Source organism: Gossypium raimondii, chromosome 8 (assembly GCF_025698545.1).
Source record: "Gossypium raimondii isolate GPD5lz chromosome 8, ASM2569854v1, whole genome shotgun sequence".
NCBI classification, from domain to species: Eukaryota; Viridiplantae; Streptophyta; class Magnoliopsida; order Malvales; family Malvaceae; genus Gossypium; species Gossypium raimondii.
The window spans coordinates 46473018-46482890 of NC_068572.1; the positions used below are offsets into that span (position 1 = coordinate 46473018).

Below are 9873 nucleotides of genomic sequence, written 5' to 3' on the forward strand. Positions count from 1 at the left end.
AGAAGTTGAGGGAATAGAGACTCGTGAGAGGGCTAGGAAAGCTAGCCGCTCGAGGGACATATTGTCACTTTAGAGGATTGTGTCGTCACTCTCAAGAATTCCGTGAGGGATATCAAGGAGAGGATTGATGATGTCGATGATAGGCTCCATGATGGATTGCAGTCCATACAGGAGCATCTCAAAGTGTATGTGTTGGACAATATGGAACAGTTATGGGTAGAGATGATGCCATTGAGACTATGGTGGCGGCCTTGAAAGGGGAGATTGTGGAGCTCAAGGGTGAACTCACAATCTACAAGGCTGTTTTGGGCAATGGTGGGTTAGCTGCTATTGCACCCAAGCCCAATATTGATGTTCCTAAGCCCAAGGAGTTCAAGGGAACAAGGCCAGCAAAACTTAAAGTCCACTCGGTCTTCCATGTAAGCATGCTTAAGCCATTTCATGGGGATCAAGAGGATCCGAATCGAGGAAAGTCCGAACGAGCACCGATGGGGGTAAAGGTGTCGTACGATCGTGAAGTCGAAAACATTGAGGCAGATCAGGTAATTAGACAAAAGTACCACCGTCCACGGCATGAGTACTTAGTTCGATGGAAGGGACTTCCTGATAGCGAAGCAAGTTGGGAACCTGCCGAGGCATTGTGGTAGTTCCAAGGGAAGATTGACCAGTTCCATAAGGAAGATGCGACGAGGGCGTCGCTAGAACAATTGGGGGAGAATGTGATGGGTTGCGCATGGGAGCACGCAACCATGACAAACTTGTGCGATCCATCGTATTTGAGGGAGGTCATTTGGCCCAACCAAACTGGCCCGTTGCCTGGAGAGATTAAAAGTCCATCTCAAGAGCCTGGTAAATATGGAAAGTGATCCAAGAAGATATGATTATGCAATCTTAGAGTTCTAATTGTATACAGCTTTTAATTGTGTAATCTTAGAGTTCTAATTGTATACAGCTTTTAATTGTAGCCATTGATGTACTTTGATTTACACCGTTGATTTTAGGGAGGCTCAACTATAAATAGAGACCTCTCTGCTCATTGTAATTCATTCAGTTGTAAATAAGAATTTTGAGAGTATTCACTCAAACTTTTCTCTCAAGTGTTCTTTCTTTTCTGTGGCTTTTGTTCATCTTTCAAAGTTCGTTCTTATTTCGTTCTTCTGCTGTTCTTCGTGGGTGCCTTGAGGGAATTCTGTTGAATCCTTTATCGTTGCGAGATTAGGCTGACTTAGGTGTTTTTACTGTTGAATCCTTTATCATTGCGAGTTAGGATGACTTAAGCATTTTTAAGCAAGGAAACTGCCTAAGGCCGCACGGATCGCGTGGAAAAACTCTAAGTCTGTGACACAAGGGTGTAACATATATAGTCATTAGAGGATCATCAATTGTCCAATCGAGTGACTATAAAATCAGACATTTATTCACCATTCACCATGAATATTATTAATTACTTTCTGACTATGATCAAAATCATGTTTGTCATCTAAATGGGTCAAATAGCATTCATATTTTTATTTTAATCATAGTCAGAAAATAATTAATAATATTCATAGTGATCTTTATTCATGGCTTCCATAGTAAATTTCAAATTTTACATCTCAAAATTTTATAGAACCACGAGGTTATAGATCATATCCAATCGATATGTAAAAACCACATGTGTAATCGTAACTATGCACATATGATCTCGATTTCAAATATATGATTATCACATTATATATTCTCACTAGAAGATTTCATACCAAAATAGTTATCTTATTATATAAGCTAATACTTTTCAATATTCTACATTGACTAGAAAAATTAACCATGCATATGCATATGACTTATTTCATTTCTAATCAAAACCACTTCTAGTCCAAACTTTATAACATAAAATAAAAAATGTGCAATCATATATAAAACCGATTTAGCTTATGGTTATTTAGCAAAAACAACAACCAAAATTATTTATATTATATAATCATCTACAAACTTTCATTTTTAGCAATGAAAATAATGTCTCATCAATATCATCCAAATGCTAGTTACTATATCATGATTTGAATAAACAAATAATTCCATATATCAAGTTAAATATATATCAAGAAGAAGAAACAATAAGAGTTTCACTCATAAATTAGATGGAACGAGTTATATTTCAATTCTCCTAACTTATTTTCTATTTATAAAGCATTAATAGGTGTCTAAGTAATTCTTTAAAAAGATATCACTTTTTAAGTTGAAACCATTCATCCAACCTTTTAAAAGTATTCGTTGAATCTAATGATGCAACTTTTCGATTTGGGAAGGCTTGCTTAAATGGTCATAATGCTTCTGTTGAATAGAAGTATGTTCAACTAATTTTTTAACAATGTCATCACCATTCAAAATGGCAGTAACTTTTTGATCCATTAATAGACTTTTTCTTAAATGTGCATTTTCATTCCATCCGTACATTAATTCAATAAACACATAACAATTGAATTTAAATCATGCAATAAGAGTAAAACAATAAATTTGACATACCTTTTCTTGTGATAAAGATTTCTTTTAAATCAAAATTTGACAAGATCTCTGGCATTGATGCAACCGCATTTGCCGCTATCCATCCCCATAGTACCATGCTTGTAGTGGCATATGAATGCATGGTGAACAGACAAGCCTTCTTTAATTTCTCATAAATTGTGAAATTAGAACCATAAAATTGTTGGTGTGTGGGGATAAAATAAACTTATGAGAAATTAATGAAGGCTTCAAGGCGTGTATCAATGCCACTTTCTTTAAGATTCTATTCGCTCCCACCTATATTATAGTGTGCAAAAGAGTTACTGGCAAATAAACCTCAAGGATACAATGAAGTCCAATGGTTGTTAACGTTTTGCACTGACAAAAACAGTCTATTGAGCATTGAACGGAGCATAACAAGAATATCAATTTCTATAAAAAAAATTCTGCAGTAATTCTTTATAGAACAATCTAGGAATACAAAATAATGGTGGGAAAATAGAAAGAAACTTTGACGTATTTTTTGGTGTGTCCTACAAATGAAACTTCACTCCTATTTATAGGTGGTCTTGTGTCTCTTCATAAGGATATAACTACCCAAATGAATTGTCATATCTTTAACCATAAACATAATTATTCAATAGATATCTACTTGAATAATTATGACCCTTTATTATTAATTAAGTGACATAACTTTTAGTAACTTATAACATTTCATTTGCAACTATTGGAACACTACATATTTTGAAAATGTTTCAACAAGTACTCGGCTCTTAAGATTCTAGTGAGAAGATAGATTTGATTTGTCATTATGGGCCAGGCAATTTTTGAGAGAAGGACTTTATTGAAAAGGTTAATATTCTGAATACCCATTCCTCCTAGGAGCACAAATTTTATCCCAATGATAGGAATGAAATTTTTTAGCATCAATGTTGTGTCCCCACAAAAAAAGCCTGGATGATCTTATCAATTTCATTGCATATGTAATTTGAGGCCTTCAAGATAAAAAAGGAGTAAAGCAAAAGTGATATCAAAGTAGATTTGATGAGAGTGAGTCTTCCACCTGATGATAGACCTTTTGACTTCCATCAGGCGAGTTTATCATCCAAAGTAAGCTTCGGAAAAATTCATTTTCCCTATATGGTTCCCCAATTCCAGACCTAAATATTTCCCCGGCTGGTCAATTCCTTTTGCATTAAGAATGCCACTATACCATTTTTTTAGTCTATCATTCCCAGAGTGAGAAAGAGTTCAGACTTATCAAAATTGATTTGGAGCCTCGATTGGTAACAAAACTTTTTAAGAAGAGTTGTGAGGGATTTGCAAGTCTGAACAAACGAATTAAAAAGATGTAGTAATCATCAGGAAAAAGAAGATGTTTAATAGGAGGGGCGTTTCTAGAGACTTTGATTCCCCGGATGGATTTATTCGTTTCAACTTTTGAAGCATAAGTGAGTGGATATTCACACAAAGAACAAAGAGATAAAGTGAAAGGGGAGCACCTTAACATTGGCCTCTAACAGGAGTAAAGCTTTCAGAAAGTGAGCCATTGACTAGAACATGATGATTCCCAAGGGTAATTGTTCCCAGCATGATGTCATTCCCAGGGCCAAGGGTAGTTGCACGTCATTCTTAAGAGTAGTTGTTTCGAAGGGTAAGTGTTCTCGCAATTTACTTTCACAATTTTCCTTTTTTAAGCATGGACCGAAAAAGTGATCCTGCAAAGAATGGTTTTTTCCAAAACTACTAACGATAGAAGCATTAAAAAAAAATCAAGCATCTAATTTCTACTTAATTTATTTTAACAACAATTCTTAGCTCCTTAGGGGAAGGACTGGAGTGGTGGTGGGTAGGTGTCTCAAGGACGGTTATATTTGTAGGGACCAATGAATTCATTATTGATCTCTCAGAGTAAATGCTGGCCATGTCTGCCTAGCAGATGAACCTTTACTCTCTTTTTTCTCTTTGAAAACGAAAGTTCTTTTTTATCAGAGACAAAAACAGTAGATATGCAAAGGAATTAGGTGCAACATTTGTCTCATGCAAATGGTGGAAGAAACGGTCAAAAATAGCACAAATGTGGTTCAGGTTACAGAAAGTTGGAGCATCTGCCTTCTAATTCCAATCCAAGGTTTTGTTTCACCCTTTGATATTTCTCATACTATTTTATTTAGTACCTACTTTCATTACTTCATCCAAATATCACTTCTGTTTATTGTTCCCATCTAACTAGAAACCACTTTGTTGTCCCATAAAGGAAGCCATTACAAACTTCTATTTTGTTGATTTTCACCAAATTATGAATTCGGTCCAAAGAGGACATGTGATCTTTTCACTTAACAGCTTCTGTTTTTTTGTTTTTGTTTTTTTTTTTTGGATTTCTCCAACTTTAACACTTTTTTACTAGGCTAACAAAATGCAATTCCGATGAATATGCCAGGGTGGGTCTCATCATCACCGAAGGCAAGGCGCAAGTGTAATACTCCTCAGCTATAAGGCTAAGCTCTTGCCTTCTCCGACACCAACACCGACAGCACGTTATACCGGAATCTGATAGCAAAATAAGCATCGATGCTTTGCTCGGGAAGATGGATTCCCCATCAGAAGCGTCAGCAACAATCATTGATGACAATTTGTTTAGCTTTGCTCCATTAAGAGGTAATAGGGCAATGGGTTGCAAAAAGCTTTTTATACGAGAATTCACAGCCCTCCAATGGAATTTACAAGACCCTCTTAGTCTTTAACTAATGCATGTTAGGGAAGATAAAATAACCGCAACCCAAAAGTTTTGGTGATGGACAAGACATTGGGTGAGGAGCAGATGAAAATTATTTTTTTTTAAAAAGGTCAAAAAGAACAAAGCATATTCGATTTAAGCCATTGAGAATCGGGAAAGGGTGGATAAAGAAGCCAGCAAAGGGACCAAAGATTTAGGCTTTTGAAATGCAAAAAGAAAAAGTGTTCAATAATGTTGGTTTTGTGGGCCTCAATTTTTCTTCCAAGCAAAAACCCTTTGTTTGAGGTTTGGAATTTGGATAGAAATTGCTAGGGCTCAGGCCTTGCAATTGCATCGTTTTTACATCCATAATCATCAAAGAAAAGCTAATTCAGAAGGTGAGCTTAAGTATATCATCAGAACTAAGTACTGTGAACAAACTTTCGGGGGGATTGAGTAAATGGATACTAATACAACACGGCTTCCTGTAATTAAGAAAACTAGAAGAACTCAAAGTCCAGATATTTACCCCCAGATTTCACGTCTGTTCCTACCTGACCTACCATCCTTTTACTGTTGCTACCAACTCCAACTGGCTCCACCGGCCCGAGTTTCCCAGGCATCCTAGGCATCTCGCTCTCCATTGGTCTTGGCACCTCAGGTGGGGTGCTGCATCGTATTAGAGCCCAATTCACACCTTCAAAGAATGGATGTTGCTTGATCTCGGTTGCACCCCTCTTCACCCCTAATCGGTGTTGTGGCTCTTTTACCAGCAACCCACGGATTAAGTCGCGGCTAGCATAACTGGTTGCTGGTGAATCCGGAAATTTCAGCTGTTGCCCTACAACATTGAATAGTGTAGCGCGGTTTCCTGAACCTTTAAAGGGGGTTTTACCATATAGCAGTTCATGCAAGAAAATCCCAAAGGTCCACCAATCAACAGCACTTCCATGGCCTTCTCCTTTGATTATTTCAGGGGCTAGGTATTCGTGGGTTCCAACAAAAGACATAGACCGGGCTGCAGTAGGCTCTGCAACAAGCTCTGGGAGGGTATGAGAAGGCGCCCCAAATTCTATTCGAGGTTTTCGGGTTTTCTTCTTGTTCTTTTGAGGGAATATCCGTGGGATAAAGCACGCAGGTTGAATGCAAACTGAAGTAGGCTCAATGCAGGCAGGTTGAACACAGAATGCACCAGCAGCTCCACGTTTTGAAGGATCAGAATCGAATGCTGAGGATTTTATCAGTGTGGGAAACACTGCACATCTTAAGGAAAGATCAAAGTCTGAGAGCATTATATGGCCATCATCACGAACTAGAACATTTTCTGGTTTCAAGTCCCTATAGACAACACCAAGCATGTGGAGATACTCAAGTGCTAATAGAACCTCTGCGGCGTAAAACCTGCATTTAGAAGAAAGATGGGGTTTGTAACTGTTCTAACTGAAATGGAACCCTTTCTTCAGTTTGTAACTGTTCTAACTGAAAACCCTTTCTTCATAGACTGGTAACTAACCAAGGGAAAATGGGAAGCAAAGGAATCCATTTACACGACCAGCTCAATAGTATCACACAACCTCCTAGTTAAAATAGTTCTATGAACTCCAATTAGTTGTACATCACAGAAGACTCATAGAAAGAGATAAAAGCTAGCAGGTCTACAAGACAGCAAGCATCTCCCTGCCTAGAGTTCAGCAGTATGAAGGTGACAATAACTTTCATTAACTAAACATATTGCCCAAGATTGCATAGAGAACTACTATCTTTGGACTTTGTTAACTAGGGCTAGTTTTACTTGACACCATAACTCCAAAGACATTAAGAAACCAACAGTGGTGAAATTGAAGAAATGCTGAAGGTTCCCAACGTGTGGAAAAATACAATAGAGATGAAAACCACATTCTCGTGTGCTTGACATTTAGGTTGTGGAAGTGCATTACCCATCCAATAACTACTGAAATCTAACATAGAAATATCAATACCACAAAGTAGGAGGAATAACAACTGAATAGAAAACAGATCAATAGACCAATCCTCATGGAAGTAAACTTCTGAGAAACCAGAGGAAAATATCATGAAAGACAATATGAGACTTGATAAATAACAGTGAGACAAAAAAGGAATTCTTACTGCAGAAATTTATTTTATTTTCCTTTAAGGATGCTAATATTCAACACGAGGTGGATGTTTTCAAGTATATAAGCCATACCTTGCAGCATACTCTAAGAAATGCTTTCCAGGTTGCCGTTGTCTCAAAGTGTGTAGATCCCCCCCTGGACAATATTCCATGACTAGACATGAGAATCTGTCGGTCTCAAAATGAGTATAAAGAGTGGGCAGAAATGGATGGTCCAGAAGCTGCAGAATCTCCCTTTCAGTCTGAGCCCTAGTCAACTTCTTACGACTTGCAAGTGATGCCTTGTCCATTACTTTCATAGCAAAATAACAAGAAGTACCACTCAGCTCTGAGAGATATACACTGCCAATGTCACCACAACCAAGCCGTTTAAGCAATCTGAAATGACTCATTCCCAAAATTCCATCTCGAGCCCGGATAGCCAGGATGGCATTCCACCTAGGATCATTTCCTTTGTGAGGCTTATTAGCACTCCCAGTAATATTGCTCCAGTTACTGTCATCACTAAGGCCACTGCTATCACTTGCTTGGCTAACACTAGTCTTTGCACTCTCAAGCGAATCTGCCCTGACACTTTCTTTTCTACTCTCACAATTCCTCTCCATGCTAATCATGCCATCACTTGTAACTGCATCACTCCTACATGTACTTGCAGAGCTATTGACGATGCTCATGGCAGTGACAACCCCAGTGCTGTCAATGCTGCTATGTGGACTTACATTACCACTTGGAGGCAAAGAAACATCCCAAACACATTCTTTGTCATCTGAACCTCGATGAATGAGAGAGTTATCTACATTTTGTGATGCACGTGGACCTGAAAATGGTGAAGATAATGCAACAAAATCATTGGATTCTTCAGCCAAACTTTCTGCTGGTGAAAGAATAGCAGGACTTGGTTTCTTATGAGGAACCCTAATCGAAAGATCTTCTAGAAAAGGTCCCTTCACTGACATGCTCTTCATCAAACACCCAGGATCGGACTTCTTCTGACTGATTGGTACATACACAGTTCTCATTGGATCCGTGTCCACAGGTTCCGGAGGGTGACTAGCTCCGGAAAAAGAACTAGGTCCACCTTCCTCCAATGAATCACCACCGCACTTGAATGTAATAACATCAGGCATGATTTCTACCTGTTCAAGCAAGGAGTGTTTCCCTTTCCATGTCCTTACGGGTTCAGCTGACTCTGGCAATTGGGAGCTTCCCACATTAGATCGAGCTGCTTTATCTCTAGCATATACAGGTTGCAAATTCAACATAAGACCTGCTTCTCTCTCAAAGACTATATGCGGATTTGGCACTGAACTCAGAGCAGGCAATTTCCTCGGAAGCAACTTTGATTCTGAGACCCTTTCCATTCTAGGTAATCTTGAATCTTTACATAGAATAATCTTAAACCCTGCAAAATGAGGTTGAGATTGAGTTCAATAATTCCTCTAGTTTTCTGGTTGGACTTCAAAAGGAATCTAATGAACCATTTCTTTCTTTTCCAATATTCTCTAACCATATCCTTAGAATCAGCTTTTCTTCGTTATTTTTTTTTCCCTTAAACGGGTAAATAAATCAACAATAATATTCTCAGATTCTAGCCCACTTTATCAGCACACCAAAGTAAAATAAAGCATTAATAAATGTATACAAACAGAAAAAATCACTCACTGCCAAACCATTTTATCCAGATTTAGTCTTCAAAATAAAACTTAGAAAATATAGGAAGACACATTTTAACAATAAAAAGAATATAAAACACATTTTAACAATAAAAAGAATATAAAACTTACAAGAACAGAGCAATCAAAGTTCTATCACTAAACCTCTAATTTCAGAGCCAACGCTTGAAATGATATGCTTAACTCGTAATTTGTATCCAAAATAAAAAAGCTAACCAGATCAACCAAATAAGCTCGTGAAATCTGTAACTTGAGTTGCTATCAACTAAATGCCGGAAATGGTATTAAATAAATTTGAGAAACCCTAGTAAATTTTCTTTTTTTAAAATAAAAGGATAAAATCACAAATAATAAATGTAGACATGCGAAATTCCGCCACATCTCTCCTATTCCATTGTCACTTCAGCACATTCGCCACGTAAACCCTTCGATGCCACCCCCAAAACCTTTCAACCTCTCCCTCTTTCCAACATTTAAAAAGAAAAAAAAAGTGGAGAATGTTTTCTAATTCCAACTCACAGAACATACAGAGAGAAAGAGAGAGCGAGAGAGAGAGATCTAAAGGATCATATTAACAAAAATTCAAGAACTAAGAAGAATAGGAACCTGTACGGACTTTTAAAACAAAATCAAATGATTAGGAAACAGAGCTCTGAAACTCAGCCTTCTATTAATTCCTCTCTCGCCAAGAAATTTCCAAACACATACGCTACAATCAACGATCCTTTTGGTTTTCTTCTTGTGTTAGTGCTTTAGCAACCTCTCTAGACTGTGTTTGTTTTTTCTTTTAGCTCTGCAACTAAGCTTGCTTTTGCTGTTGTGGTGGGTTTAGAATTGGCAGACTAGCTTTTGCTTTTTGTTTTTAG

The 9873-nt window shown here is 37.6% G+C and overlaps 1 protein-coding gene across 3 annotated transcripts; it reads right to left on the bottom strand.

Moving 5' to 3' along the window:
* Positions 1–5587: 5587 nt before the first annotated feature.
* LOC105791697 (serine/threonine-protein kinase D6PK) lies at positions 5588–9873 on the bottom strand. Of its 3 annotated transcripts, none has more exons than XM_012619902.2 (3): positions 9624–9873; positions 7407–8736; positions 5588–6601 (listed from the first exon to the last, which is right to left on the bottom strand). In XM_012619902.2, the coding sequence occupies exons 2-3, from the start codon at positions 8693–8695 to the stop codon at positions 5701–5703; spliced, it is 2190 nt and encodes a 729-aa protein (XP_012475356.1). In that variant the 5' UTR covers positions 8696–8736; positions 9624–9873; the 3' UTR covers positions 5588–5700. The 3 variants fall into 3 exon arrangements, with proteins under 3 accessions (XP_012475356.1, XP_012475357.1, XP_052490585.1); XM_012619903.2 differs by having other exon boundaries at positions 9614–9873; XM_052634625.1 differs by lacking the exon at positions 9624–9873 and adding an exon at positions 9119–9558.